Here is a 15,337-nt window from a genome sequence, read left to right as displayed (position 1 = left end):
GCTTTGCCACTGAGCTAAATCCCCAGCCCCTTGAGACAGGATTTTGCTAAATCGATCAAGCTGGATTTGAACCTGTAATCCTCCTCTCTCCACCTTCTGAGCAACTGGGATTACAGACATGTATTACTAAACCTATGATTTTCTTATACTACATTTTTCATAGTTCTTAGTATATATAAAGTACTGAGTAAATGTTTGTTAAGAACTGAATAAGTGAATCTTTGTTAGACCCATACTGTCAGACACAGAGCTGAAAATCAACACATTTGTTTTTTTTTTAAATAAATTAGTGAACCCCTGAATGAATGAAGAAACTCAAAAAAATTGTCTGGGCGTGGTGGCACACACCTGTAATCCCAGCCCTCGGGAGACTGAAGCAGGAGGATCGCCATGACTTTGAGGCCAGCCTGGGCAACAAAGTGAGTCCAGCACAACTTGAACTACATAGCAAGACCCTGTCTCAAAAAAGGAAGAAAAGAAAAATTATATCCTCTGCCATGACAATAGTAAAAGTCCTGTGGGAGCACTGGAAAGGAAGAAACCCATAAGAGAAACTGAATAAATAAACATGAAATAAGAGTTAAAGCAGACTAAGAAGAACACAGGAAGAGAGAAAGATGGCTGGAGGGAAACATGAGGGTGAAACATAAGAAGATATTACAAAGTCTGATGTGAGGGTCGAGCTGCTGTGGCCCAGGGTACAAGTACAGAATTGGCTGCAAAAGAAACCTGCAGGGTATCTGAGATGGCCAGGGTCTGCTCAGCACTGATCTGAGGCATTTATTTCTTTCTCACTCATTCTATTTTCCCTTCTTTTATCTTGTCCTTGCAATAAAGGGGTTGGGAGCCATCATCACCTGAGAGGCAGAAGTCCTGAGATCTAAATTAAGCCAGTCATTCTGTTTCGCTGGGCCTTATGGGACTGACCAATAAAAGGAAAAGTTTATACCCATCCCTTTATGACTAAAAAATTCTTCTGGTTCCACTGAGATTTCCCAAGGAGTTTTAGGGTCCCTTCTTTACAATACCAGAAACAAACTCTTGCCTTGCAATTGAAAAGCTACCAAGTGCTTTCTCTGAGCTAGGAAACGCTGCTGGCAGTAAGCCTTCAGCTCCGTGCAAGGAAGGCTCTTCCACAGTGCCATTTTCAGACTCGGATTCATCATAATACTTCAGCACAATTAGGCAGGCTGCTCAGTTGCTCCAAAGATTCATCTCTTCTTACAAAGTATCACTGAAGTCTGTCAAAGCAATCCTGAAACATCCAGCGCTCTCCTGGGTGAATGTCACTATGACAGAGGCTTTGCAGTATGTCGATTATGTCAGCTGGCTGGGGACAACTAATCTCACCTGACTAACACTATCCCTTCTCCTCCTTATCCTCTCTTCAGGCCCCCTGCCTGAACCACTTTGTTTTTCTTTCACTTACTCATTCGTTTACTCGTGCAAGAAACAATTACTGAGAGCCTCCTATCTGCCATATGCTTCCTATAGCACATACAGACTTCCTCAGCTTACCATGGCTAGATTTATTTTTTTAACTTTATGATGGTGCAAAAGTGATACGCATTCAGTAGAAACCACATTTCATATTTTTAATTTTGATCTTTTCCGGGGCTAGCAATATGAAATTCCGCACCCTCTAGTAATGCGCAGAAGCGGCAGTATGCAGAAGCTTCTAGTCATTCGTGCAATCACCAGAGTAAACAACCAGTACTCTCCTGTATCATTAACATACACAAGGAAGTCAGCATTTTATTATAAAATAGGCTTTGTGCTAGATGGCTTGGTTCAATTCTATGCTAATGTGATTGTTCTCAGTACATAAAAGGTAGACAAGGCTAAGCTATGATGTTTTGGGTAGGTTAGCTATAGTAAATGCATTTATTAAATGTATTTTCTACTTACAATATTTTCAACTTACCATACGTTTGCCACGCTGTAACCAAGATATATGTGTGTATGTAAGTATCTCTATGTGTATGTGAGTAATAAGCCATGATGTCCCTTCCTTTGTAGATTACCTTGGTCCTCTTTCCGCATGATTTTTATTTCAGTTGTAACAAAAGAGTAGTGAAAAGACCCTTTAACTATCATTAGTTGCACAGCTAATCTAAGGGGGAAGTAGATTAGGCTCTCTGGATATAATTTTTTACTTTTGTAAATAAAAATGTTGATAAGGGAAAAAAGATATGTATATATACACAAGACAGCTAAGATAATTGTACTACTAATTTCTATTGGTTCTTTGAAAGGAACAGTTAGTGCTTATATTGTTTGATCAATCTTGCATGCCTGTATCTGGTAATCAGAGCAACTGCTTTGAAGATAACAATATGCAATATAAAAACCATTGTTAATTTCCTATCATCTTGTTTTGAATTTGTATATCTTTTTTATAGTTTTTTTCCTCTCTTTAAAATAAAAAAAAAAATGTTGATTAAGACCAATCTATAGGGGCCAGGGATATAGCTCAGCAGTACAACATCTGCCTGGCAAGCACAAGGTCCTAAGTTCGATTCCCAGTCCCAAAAACAAAAGACCAATCTATAAGAATTTCTCACATGGATTTTTTTTTTCAGGAGCTCCTAACTAATCTGACTTTTATTTGCAAAACCACACACACACACACAAACACACACACACACACACACACACACACACACACTTTATCTGAAATACAGTAGCCAGGCAAATCTTGTGAAATGTTAAATCACATCTTCTTCCTCTGCTCCAAACCCTCCCATGGCTTTCTGCCTCACTCAGAATAAAGCTCAAAGTCCCTACTGTGTCTTGGAAGTGTAATGGCACACAAAAACACCCAAAACACCCAGGATGTGGAGGCAGATTTATTTATGTTGACAGGCACTGATCGGGATCATTCCCAGAATATCAGGCCCTGATCCCTGGTGATCTAGGGCTTATAGGGGATAAGCAAGCAGGAAGTGCAGAGGCAGAATGGCTTGTCAGTTGGGGATTGGTCTATACAATGTGCATCACAGTGACCAGCCGTTTCTAAGAGACAGGAACAACTGCAGCAGGAACAGGAACTGTTACCTGGGCAACTAACAAACTGAAGTATACTGGGGGGGGAGGGGGCGGTATTTTCTGTTACAGAAGTAGTACTAGTCCCCAACAACTGGAAGTGCTGTAGCTCCCGAGGACTCTTTTAACCTCACTTCTGGTTACTATGCCTTTCGCTCAACCAGTCCAGGCACACTGGTTTCCATGCTGTTTCTTGCATACTCCAAACATCCTCCCTTCTCAGGGTTTTTGAACTTGCTTTTCCCCCTGCCTGGAAACTTACCCTCCCCACTCCAAGGCTCGCATGGCCCAAGCCCTCACTCCCTTCAGTGGCTTGTTCAGTGTTTCCTTTTCAGAAGACATTCTCTGATCTGACATCCTACATGAACTAGCATCTACATGACACTCTCTGCCCCTTATCCTGCTTTTTTCCTTTTTAATCTTTATGACTGCCCAACACACCATATATTTTCCTCATCATCTTCTGTCTCTCTCCAATATAAGATACATTTTATGAGAATAAGAATTGTTGCCTGCTTTGTTCCCTATTATACCCCCGGTGCCTAGAATAATACCTGACACATAATAAGTGCTCAATAAATATGAATAAAAACAAATCTTTTCTAGTAGTAAGTCTCATTCTGTGTCAAAATTTATTGATACTTAGTTGGATTCAAAAATGGCTTCTGGGACCTCTAAAGGACAGATCAAGGGTTGGAACTGCACTGCATAATAGGCTAGGCAGTATACTTACAACAAGTATTCCAGTGGAATGGACCTTTAGCTCAATACAATTCACTCCACATAAAGAAGACTTGTGTTTCATAGCATGATGATTTACAATAAGATTAGACATAACTGTCAGTTCTTCTGTGACATTTCTCACAAAGAGAAGGGTGTACCTTTCTGTCATTTTTTTACTTAAGCCCAGAGTTTAGTCACTTATCCACTACAACTAGCTTTTATGAGACAGGGATAAAATAAGGATATGAGTACCCAACTAAATCCAGAGTTGTTTATTTTCAGTAAAGGCCAAGAAAATCTGGGTATACTGTTTACTGGCACAAGAAATACATGCAGTAGAGAGTAAAAAGTATAAGACAACCATAAGGTGTTTTTCTCACTGAACCTCTAGAGCAATCACATGTTCCAGGGCTTTAAAGTACTATTTATCTTACATATTTTTATATCCTGATACCCGGGCCTTGCTCAATTCACACGTGCTGATTAAGTGAAGGTGTCAGCTTCATAGTAAACAGAAGTCTATTAGAAAACAGAGCCCTGTCCCTCCAGGTAATAATTACTCTCATTTCCTGCACAGGCCACAGCCTGGGAGCCACTCACACTCAAAGCAGCAACATAGGCACACGTGCAAGTGCATGCATGCATGGGAACACACACACACACAGCCTCCCTTGAAGAAGAAAGCCAAACTTCTATGCATTGCATCCATATCTGATTGCACAGGTACTTCCTAGCCAGATGAAGCCCAAGGACAAAGCTACCAGGTCACAGTTTATTTCAGGACATCTGGGGCACATCAGGACACACGTACACATTTACAAACACAGGTATACAGATATACATAAGCATTTCAAATTTACTTCAGAATTCTAGAAAATGTAATCACAGATAAATTTATATACACAGAAGCATACATGCTGGTTTTGTCTAAGCATACTTATAAATGTGCACACATACACAAACGCATGCATAAGGACAGCAACATTTACCTTAAGATATGACTGTGAAGAGTAAATGAAATCATGCAAAGTGCACAACAGTGCCTGCCGCATACAAGATGTGATACTAAAGGTCAGTTTTTTATTATATATTCTCCGCCAATGTATACAATATATATTTGGAAATATACGTCATATATCTATATGTAAACTTCTATCAGACTCATATAAATACCCAACATCAAAGCGAAATGTCCTTCCCAGTCCCTCTGTAGAACATCACGGATATTCTGGCATGTGAGAACCAAGGAGAGCGAGTGGCACAGGGGATGACTCTGTGTGTCACAGTACAGACAGGGAGGGGAGGGAAATCCCGCTGGTGGACGGCTGGTCAACAAAGCTTTCCAGCTGTCTTTGCTTGCAAGAAGACCTGGACATAGAGAGAGCTGCACTGTCAATAATTATCCAGGGAAGAACCAGCCTCTAAGCACTCCAAAGAGAGTGCTCCTGAAGTTATTGGGGAGGGGAATGGGCTGTCTTCTCTCAGCATACTTGGGAGGGACAGTACCCAGAGTTCCAGTGATTTCAAATCAGCCAGAGAATCCTGCAGAGGTTATTAATCCACTAAAGTCCCGTAGCTTGGAGAAAATCTGATTAACTCCACCTCCCCAGATGGGCTCCAGAGTGAAATGTATCTCTGGTTTCTGAGACTCAAATAAGGTGTGAAAGTAGAGGGAAGGAGGAGGGAGAAAAAACAGGGAGTGGGAGAAGTAAGTACGAGCGAGACACTTGTGCGTACGTACTGCTGGGTTCTGCTATTCACTTGAAGCAAGCCATAACTCTGTGAGGACCAGTTTCTCCAGCGTATGAAAGGTGAATACCGCTGTCTCTTTATGCAGCTGGAAGATGGTGTATCTTCCTTCTCTCCCCAAAGGATGCCAGCCAGGGCAGTTCCCTCTTTCCCCTGAAAATTAAGGGATTTTTTTTCTTCCTGTATTTTCCCACTACAGGGATTCTGGAAGAGAACTTCTTCTACCTTTTTATCTTTTTAACTGAAAACCTCTCCTTCCCCTCCAGGGTCAAAAATTATATGCAACTTTAGAACTCCAAATAAATTCAGGGATGTGGTTCAGCTCTTCCCTTTTAAAATGATAAACGGAGCCCAGAAGCACGTCAGAGCTGGGACCATAGTGTTTCACTCACAAGCGACTGTTTTTTTAAGGATCAAGGTAAGATTTTGGGAGACCTCAAGACATTAGCTCCGTAGCTTCTCCCCCGCCGCATGCAGGCATAGCTGGGGGGCGCTGGGGGCGGATCGCGCCCAGCACCCCAAGCGTTAACCGCAACCCAAAGTCTATTACGCGATTGGCCGAATACCGAGAGAAGATCTGGTTTTCTCAGTCGCGAGCCAATGAACACCTCGAGTGGGAGGGTTTGAAGATACTAAGGAGTTTTCCCCCCTTTTTTTAATCTCTTCTCCACCCCCTCCCATCCGCTACCTCCCCCCATTCCCTACGCCGCCAGTTTGTTAAATTAATGCAGTAAGAAAGTCTGAAGATCTGAGCGAGTCCTGGCCAAAGGAAGATGGGCGAGCTCAGAAAACCGAGATGCATCTGAACCTTTGGTCTCCTGAGCCCCGCGGGGTAGCTATGAACGCCAGCAGCCCCTGAAACTTGCCCTGAGCTGCCTCGTGCCTGCAGCCCCCGAGCAATGGGACACCTTTCCTGCAGCGATCATAACTTATTCGGCGGGGACCAGAGAACAGGGATTGTAAGGCGACAGCAGACCGGAACGGAGGCAGGAGAACGAGATTCCCAGACTCGGTCGCGATACGCCAGCCTGGCACACTCTCCGAGATTTAACTGAAGGCAGCGCCGTCTCCCGCTCTCCCCTCGCCCCTGACCCCCTCAGGCCAGGCCAGAGCCGTAAAGCCTTGCTCTCTCTACCAAGATGCTCGCCCTGCCTAACTGTCAGGGGCCAGCGCTCTGATCTCCACGGAAGATTTTTTTTCCTTGCATGGAGCTGGCCGTTTAAACCGAAAAACAGGAGTAAAAAAAAAAAAAGAAAGAAAGAAAAAAAATATACCCACCCCCAAACGTGCCTCCCCAGCGCCGCAGGGAGCCACAGACACGCTGGAGTTTAACAAACAGCAATACTCTTCGCGCTCCTGAAAAGCAGGGCTGGACGCTCTCCGTGGTGCTGAAACGCTTTGCGGCCGCCGCTGTCCGTGATACCTACAGCCTCCGCGCTCCAGTTTCCCCTGGGGCTCTGCCTCTGCACCCCTGTTCCCCACGTCTCCTTAACATCTGGATTATTTTTCCAATCGCGATTGCTGGTTTTGTAAGTGCCAATCTGAAACATTTTTGCCCCCATAACTCGTGGACAACAAAGCACAAGGACCTGAAAAATGTACAGCTTCAATACTCTTCGACTCTACCTTTGGGAGACCATTGTATTCTTCAGGTATGCAATTTTCTACTGACCACATCGCTCTGATGCAAATGGGGGGAAGGAGTACGGAGGCAGACGGGCCGTGGTCCCATCATTTGGGGGAGGGGGTGATGTATACCGCTGCAATCCGGTCCCTCCATCCCCCGCCCCCCTTCACCCCCTCCCACCCTCCGCCCGCAGGGTGTCTGGCTTGTGCGTGGAGGTCTGAGACAGTCGCTGCTCTGGCAGCTGTTTGCCTGTTTCTTGCGGTTTGTTTGTCCTTCTGCCTGCTACACCTGCCAGCACTAGCTCCCGGCTCCCCCGCATATTAGCTGTCACTGGGTTGAGGACTTTAACGGGGAGCTTTAGGAGTTACTCAGTTTAATTAGGACTGCATTCTCTCTAACCGCAGTGCCGAAAACCTCAGCTCTCCGTCTGGGAGCCAAGTGACAACTAGCGGTGACGCGGAAGGTTGCACTCAAACTCGCTGGACACAAAACATATCATTTTCTCTCTTTTGTTGTTGTTTTCTTTTCCTGCGGGTGCAGAAAGACGGGTTTCTGAGGCTTAGTGCTAGGGCGCAATAGTGTTATGACCTCCGTTTGTAAAGCTTTGCACTTAGGTGCAAAGTGACTCTATTGAAAGTAGATTCTGAGGAATATTCCCCTTTTAAAACTCTGGCCCTTGCTTTCCCACCTTTCCAAACTCTGCTCGGTCAGCAGCAGACCCTGAGCTGATGGGCAATTCTTGCTTGTTTTTCTTCATTTATCTCCATCCCTGATTCAATAAGTTTCCCCTATCCGTCGTCTCTGAGGTTAAAATTTTCTGCCTTCAGGCTTGGCATTCTTATGTTAGTACAAGTGAAAAGTGAAAAAAAAAAAATCTCCTTAGGAAGCACTGAAATAGATAGGCCTTTTGTAAGTGGGTGAATCATGTCCTCTTCAGAGATGGTTAGGATAAATTCCATTCATATGAATTGAAAAAAATTACTCTTCTCTCATGACCTGCAGGGTTCATTAATCTTCCTTCCTTTAGATGCTTACTTCTCATGTCTTACAGTGGCACTGGATTAAAAGACATGCTCAAACCCCCACTCCAGTCACTTTAAAAACTAAGTGACCACTGAATATTATCCTCTACCATCATAAAACAGTAAATAATTCCTTTTTTATTACCCTCTGTATGAATTGTTGGTTTCACTAATCTGTCGGTTGGTTTATGAGATGAATGACACCTTCCCCAAAATTATAAACAGCTATATGTGAGCCTCTCGTCCCTCCTCCCTCCTCAGATGAAGAAAAGACCCCTACCCTTCTTTCTCTGAGATAACCAATGCTAAAGCTTCTAATCTCCAGTTCAAATAATTCTTTGATAGGCCACTGTTCTAACACAGGCTCAGAATGTAAATAGTCAAGAAAAAGTATAACAATTCAGGGCCTTGTGAAATTTACCTACTTTATGGGTGAAAAAGCAAGAAGTATCTTATTAATAATATCAGATTCATTTTCCCCTTTATACCTAGTAGAATTGTAAAATGTGATGGAGATTAGGAACTTAGTTACATTTATATGCAAATTGATTCTCTGTTTGTCTTACCAGAGACAGGACTGAAGTAGAGAGATTAAAGAGCAAATTAATAGGACCAAGCACATCACGCTACCCCTTTCTACATTCCTTTTTACTTGATGAAAAGTATGCAGTGCTTTAGTTTTCTCTCTCAGACATTGTCTTTCACAAAAGGGATACTCCGTCTAGGAGGTCTGCATGCTAATCATTTTGATAAGGTTCAGAATTCCCTGTGTTAATTTTCCAAGTAAACTGGTGGCGGCCTATCAGGAAACATCACTTTGCAAATCTTTCCCCCACGTATGTGAAGGAACACATGTGTTACAATGGATGTGAGATATAATTCCATATGCTTACAAGGAAAGAAGAGTCATGACTTAAGAGCACTAGAAAGGCAGTGGTACCCTTGTACTTCCAAAGCACAGGAATAGCTACTTTATTTGAAAATTGTTTATTTCTGAAGGGTAAAATAAGAATTGAACTATGCAAATACTGTTAGCAATTTTTCAGAGAGATGGAAAAAATTCACGAGACTGTAAACTGAGTAGCTTGTTTTTGTTCGGCTGGTATTTTCATTTCCAGTTCTTTCATTTTTAAATTTTTAAGCGAAAATACAGAAGCATTAAGGTCTGGAAACTTATTAGAATGTGGGGGTAAATAAAGGCTGGCACTGCCCTGTCAGGTTCCACGTGAATAACTTTTTCACCCCCGAGGGACAGGCACTGTTTGGGGATGAACCAATCCGATCATCTCAGGCACCCAGGTACTCCTTAGATTAAACGATGCCAGCTGCTCACCTTATTGAGAAAATATGGAGGCTGCAAAAGCTCTTGGTTACAGAGGTGCTGGCTGCACTGGCGTGTAACCAGTGAAATGGCAATAACAACAGCAAGACAGACAAAACAGCAGTAGAAGTGAGCGAGGCCAGAATCTCATAGATGTCAACACAGAGAACAAATAGAGGTCTTAGAAAAGGAGACTTGGGGGCCCTAGGAGACCAACAGCATTGTGGTGTGTCCCCAGAAGTAAAAAAGGTGATTTGACTTAAGTTTCTGCTGTGATATCTCAGAAGCCTGAGGTTCTAAAATTCTTAAGTAACATCCAAGGATTCAATGCCCTAAATTTGATGTCAGTTTAGGGATGGGGCCTTATACCCAGATGGACCAAAAATAATAGGCACAGATCTTTTTGAATAATGGGATCATAGTAATTTCAAACCGCCTTTTAAGACACCAAAGGGAACTAACTTGACTTCAATCCCCAGAGCCTTTACAGAGGCTTATGGCTAGGACAGACCCAGAAGGACTACAGAATTCTCCTGCCTTCTCAGTACCGAACAGTCCCAGCAGGTGTAAAGCATGCCGCTCCACCTCTGCACTACTGGTATCTGGAGCGAGTTCTTTGTTACAAGGGCTGCCCTGCACCTTGTAGGGTAACTCACAGCATCGCTGGTGCCAGCAGCACCCTCTCCCTACCTCCCCCACTCACGACAGTCAAAGAATGCCTCCAGATATTGCCCAATTACTGCAGGGCGTAGAGAAAGGGAACAAAAAAATCACGCAAACTTTGAAACCACCCTATAAAATGACCACAATTTTAATTAGAAGTGCTAATGTATTAATTATAATAGGAAAGATTTGTTTTCTTTAGAAAATGCCCCTTGTGAAATGCACAAAGCACTTCAGTAAAAGCAAGAGGGACCTAGCTTGTGCTCTCAGGGACATGGGGGAATGTGCTTCCAAGGCCGCCCTATGATAGAGGCTCCAACCAAGTGGTGCAGTAAGGAGAGCAGGCTGGCTGTGATTTGAGAGCCCTCGTTTCTAGAGTCAGAAGGGAATAAACAAGGGGAAATAAATCAGGTCTGGCCCGCCGGTGGTTGTCCCAAAATATGACCAATTTTCTACTTCCTATCCCAGCAGAGGAGTCTTTGCACAGGGTGTTGTACTGACTATGGCACTGTCTCCTAAGAGAGGTCACCAACACCTTGAGGGGAAGGTGTTTCTATCCACACTAAGCTCAAAGTTTCATACATGGCTAAATAATAGTAATAAATAAAAACCCCCACTTGAAAGGTAGATGAGGTTTCCCTTGAAGCGACCCATCTGGTTGCTGACCTCAAATGTGGCCAGGGGGCTGGTGACCACCTTGATCTTCTCCTCCTGAAATCACAGCTGTATTTTGCACTGACTCTTACCCGCTACATTTTGGGCACTGCGGAAAATGTCTAGGAGTTTCTGAAATAGGCCAGGGACTTTTTCCTAAGGAAAGAAGTTCATTGGGCAAGTCTGCATCAGGACTAATGGGATCACAAATAGCAATCAGTTCACGCTCTTTGGGGGCTTGGGAACCTTAAGAGAAAGTAAAGAAAATGACACACTTTTGTTCCCAAGTGACAGTATGGACAGGGAACCAAGGCCAGTAAATGGAGTCATGAATCAGCATATAACATCTGCATATTTGCAAAACTGGTAATGACCTCTCAGGGACATCCGGGGAATTTACTTCCCAGGCCGCCTTGTGAAAGAAGTTGCATCTATGTGGCGCAGTGGAAAGAGCAGGCTGGCTGTGATGTGACAGCCCTCACTTCCCGAGTCAGCTCTGTTCCCATCCTACAGCATGACCACAACAAGTCTCTTTTATCATGTGTATTCAGTTTTCAACTCAAATGGCTGGGTCTAAGCCTTGTAAGTTCCCTTCAGCCTCTGACAAGCTCTCTGTCAAGCCAGTGACTGATATCCACAAAGGCTCAGATGAACTGGCTCCAACAGGGCTGCCTTCACTTCTCCACCAGCACTCACTCATCACGTGCTGATTGCCAGCCACAGCAGGTAGCATGCGGGGATGGATGCCATGATCCCCGTCCGTGCAGAAAAGGGACTCTGCCCCCTTCCAAGGTACATTAACAACCCTTTTCCCTTGCTCCGGGGCCCGCAGAGCTCCCCCGCAGCCAGCCAGCATGCACATTCTCCTACAGCAACACATTTATGTGGGCGTCATTAACTTTATTTCCTTCATCAGTTGGCAAAAGCCAGAATGATTTTAAAGATGGATGGCGCTGTCTCCCCACATGACCATCTTGATGCTATTCTGCAGGTCTTAAAGTACGCCATAGGCAAACCAGCCTTGGGCCAAATATCAACAAACCTAGGCTCCAGAATTTAAGCACTGACATGACCTTTAGAGGGTTCTGTGACCTTCCTGGCCCTCATTTTCTCAACCTGTAAAGTGAAAGGATCCCACCAATTATTCTCTAAAATCATGCTTGCCAGTTCAGGATTATCTTCTTCCAATTTCTTCCACAAAGCACAGTTCTTGTAACAATTATTGCAACATATTTTAATTATCACCCCCCAAAAAAAAAAAAAAATACCCACACTGAGGTACACCAAGGCTTGAAAGTCCAAAAGAAGTAAAGACCTCATTAAGCAACCTCGGTCTTGGGAGGGTAATGCTTCCTCACCTGGACAGTTATGGACAGATTCCGTAAGTGTGTCAATGCCCCCTCCCCAGGAAATCCAAGAAATGCTCAGAATGACTAGAAAACAAGGTGCCGGATCACTGTTCTCATAGTCTGAGAAATGTGAGAGAGACAGACCAAAGCTTCTCTTTTTTTATTAAGATTTCTATTTAGCATTTACTACCCCCATGAAGCCTATATTTTTAAGGTTACGAACTAAGCCCTCTTCTTCATTAATTATCCCCATGATTATTAACCAAAGCATATATAACCTCCAGAAATACTGAAATCGCAGCACAAGCAACGTCGATGCACCGAGTTAACCCAAGAAGAAACAAACTTAAAGACATAGGGTGCTTTTTAGTCCATCCGCAGAGCTTTGTCAGAAGGAAATATGCAATTTGTTAGTCTTTGAAATGCCTAAAAAAGATTCTGAGTCCTCATTATCATTGCATGAGCCTCCTAAGTACCCAGGGACCCCATATTGGGGAGCACTAGATTTGATTTATGCTATAGATCTCCAAGGAAGGAACTGGGGTACACTGGTAGATTTTTATTAATGTGCACACAAGTTCTAGCCCAGTGAAATTCAGAACTTTCTAGGTGCTCCAGCAAATAATGCCATGCACTGACTTGCCTCAGAGGTGGTGACAGTCCCTGCCACAGGAGGTATGCCAGCAAAACCAGAAATCTGCTTCCCAGGAAGAAGGCAAAAGAAATTCAAGCTTCTTTTGTACACCAAGGTTTGCCATTTGCTACAGAAGCATAAATGGAATACTGGTCAGATGAGAGACAGGCCTGCGTAATATTTATGTTTTCCCCTTTCTTCATTCCCAAGTTAACGTCCGATCTCTGTAAGTTCTCTGAATCACGCCATGAACAGCTACTCGCTGGTATTTTTTTAATTCCTTAAAATGGATTGGATAGTAAATAAATTGGACATAAACGCACAATGCGACAAAGAATTATTAACAGGAAATCACCTTAGTTATGTAAAAGCCTGGCTTCTTCGCTGAAGAAGCCAAAAGGACTCATCAGAAAATGCAAGGGACCACAGACAAAGCCACAGGCACAGTCTGTATTCACACGACTGATGGCCTCTCTGCTCAGAACTCCAGTGCCTCCCCAGAAACCACAACCTCACTCACGACCAAAACCACCCTGGGGCCAGCCAGCAAACCCATTCAGAAGCACATCAGAAGGGAGCAGTGCACTGCGAGGTGGGGCGGGGGAGCTTGTCCACACAGTGCCTGCACTGAGTAATGCAAGCCCTTAGGAGGCATGCCGAGGCCCCAAAGCTTTTTCAACTACATATAAAGGACTCTTTTGTAGTTTCCTGGAGTTGATATTGTCAGAGACTTCTGAGGCAAATTCAGTGCAATTAGATTACCACTTTCTGCCTTTGAATTCGGGTGTTTTTCAGTGTCCAGTGCTAAATGAGTTTACCATCTTAATAGGAAGCTGCCGACAATCGTTAATCTCAGCCATGAAACGGGCAGCAGCTCCTGGACAGCACTCGCTCTTGCCTCATAACCAGGGCAGACCGCAGGCACTAAGAGAACAAGCCTCCGCTCCTCTCCCTGCCAGCCGCATCCTCCACTCTCGACCTGCGCACCCTCAGAATCGTACTTTCCTCAGTCACTGAATGACTGAGTCTTGAGGCAGGATGGGCTCTGAGCAGTTCTGGAATGCAACAGCTCTCAAAACCAGCTGTGAGGGGCTTATGAAAAACACACGTCCCAAAAAATGTATTAAGAGGGTCGATCTTACAAGAGGTCTTCTTATTATAAACTAACAATAATATTTGTAAATAAGAGGACAGGAGAAAATTATTGGAGGTGATGGATGGGTGTATGGTATAGATTTTGATGAAAGTTTCAAGGTGTATACTCATCTTTAAATGTAAGCAAGTACATTAAATATGAACAGTTTAATAAGTCAATCATACTTCAGTAAAAGGATTTTTAATTAAATAAATTTGGTGGTAAAGTGCTTCCTCAGCACGCACAAGAGCCTGGGTTCAATTCCCAGCTGCGCAAAAACAATAGGGACAAAGTAAAATTCAGATTCCCAACATCATACCAGACTACCAAAGCAGAGTTCTTCCAGGAATGGGACCCAGAAACCTGCAACGTTAACAACAGCCCGCAAGTTGTTACTTTTCAAATTCACCATGTGGAGAAATTGCAGAGAATGTGACACATGAAAAAAACCTGCAGCTTCTGGCTGCGGAGGTCTGGCAGGGTAGGAGGCTACTCTTCTGACAGCCCCCAGGTGTTGCTGATGTTTCTGTGGACTTGAGTAGCAAGACTTAAAGCATCCTGGAGGGAGTGTGTATGCACACACACATGCACACATATACACACCGACCCTTTTATTTTGCAATGAGTTCCGCAAAGCTTTGAAGTGGCAGAGTTCCCAAAGCTATAAGCAGATGGCAAATTCTCCATCCTCCTGATAACTATCTGTCCAGCCCTGCATGTCAACTATAAAGTCCATGTGCCCCGACTCTGCCCCTGCGCCTTCCACCCTTCAGTCCTCTCACACTGACCCTAGCCCCCCAGATAAACACAAACACTCGAACTTCAAGAGGGTTCTTCAGACAGCTACCCACCCAACGCTGGTCCTGCGCCAAATCCTCGTCACACAGCTGGGAACTCTGTGTGAGGCTGCCTAAAGCGAGGGGCCCCCAAGGGAGCAGCCTAACCCCCAGGCCCCAGGCCTTGGGACACAGCAGTGAGAGTCTGCTGGGATTGACGGAGGATGTGGATCAAGACAGTCAAAAAGAGGGTACCTCTGGTTTCTTTCCCCAAAGATCTCACTAGTATAACCATTCAGTGCACACTGTATATCAGCCTCACATCATTACAGGTTTGCTTAGGACTCCAGGATGTCCAGAGACCACTACTCCATTCTACTATTTGCTGACCTCAGGACCACACCCTTCCTTCTTCTTTACCCCTCTAACCTGTCCACTTTTCCAAGTGTGTTGGTGTCCTATACACCAAGTGGAACAACTGCTAGGATCTTCACCCTGTTGAAAGCTACGTGTTTGTTGCTATGTGCTCCCTTCTGCAACGCTCCTCGGCTTCAGAAGAATGCCGCAAGACCACTGCAACCAGGCTGCCAGGCAGATCTGCAGTGTTCACACAATAGCACTTCACAGAGTGTTCCACAT

The 15,337-nt window shown here is 44.1% G+C and overlaps 1 protein-coding gene across 5 annotated transcripts in view; it reads left to right on the top strand.

Moving 5' to 3' along the window:
- Positions 1-6,140: 6,140 nt before the first annotated feature.
- The window catches only part of Glra1 (glycine receptor, alpha 1), a 97,075-nt gene continuing 87,878 nt past the window's right edge, over positions 6,141-15,337 (top strand). For all 5 annotated transcript variants that reach the window (XM_005376175.1, XM_005376173.1, XM_005376177.2 and 2 more), the window contains exon 1: positions 6,141-7,169. In XM_005376175.1, the coding sequence (XP_005376232.1) occupies positions 7,114-7,169 (56 nt within the window). In that variant the 5' untranslated portion in view covers positions 6,141-7,113. The remainder of the gene's footprint in view (positions 7,170-15,337) is intronic.

Source organism: Chinchilla lanigera, unplaced genomic scaffold (genome assembly GCF_000276665.1).
Source record: "Chinchilla lanigera isolate Chin_1 unplaced genomic scaffold, ChiLan1.0 scaffold00007, whole genome shotgun sequence".
Taxonomy (NCBI): domain Eukaryota; kingdom Metazoa; phylum Chordata; class Mammalia; order Rodentia; family Chinchillidae; genus Chinchilla; species Chinchilla lanigera.
The sequence above is the reverse complement of the archived record's forward strand: the minus strand, read 5'-3'. Positions and strand labels throughout refer to the sequence as shown.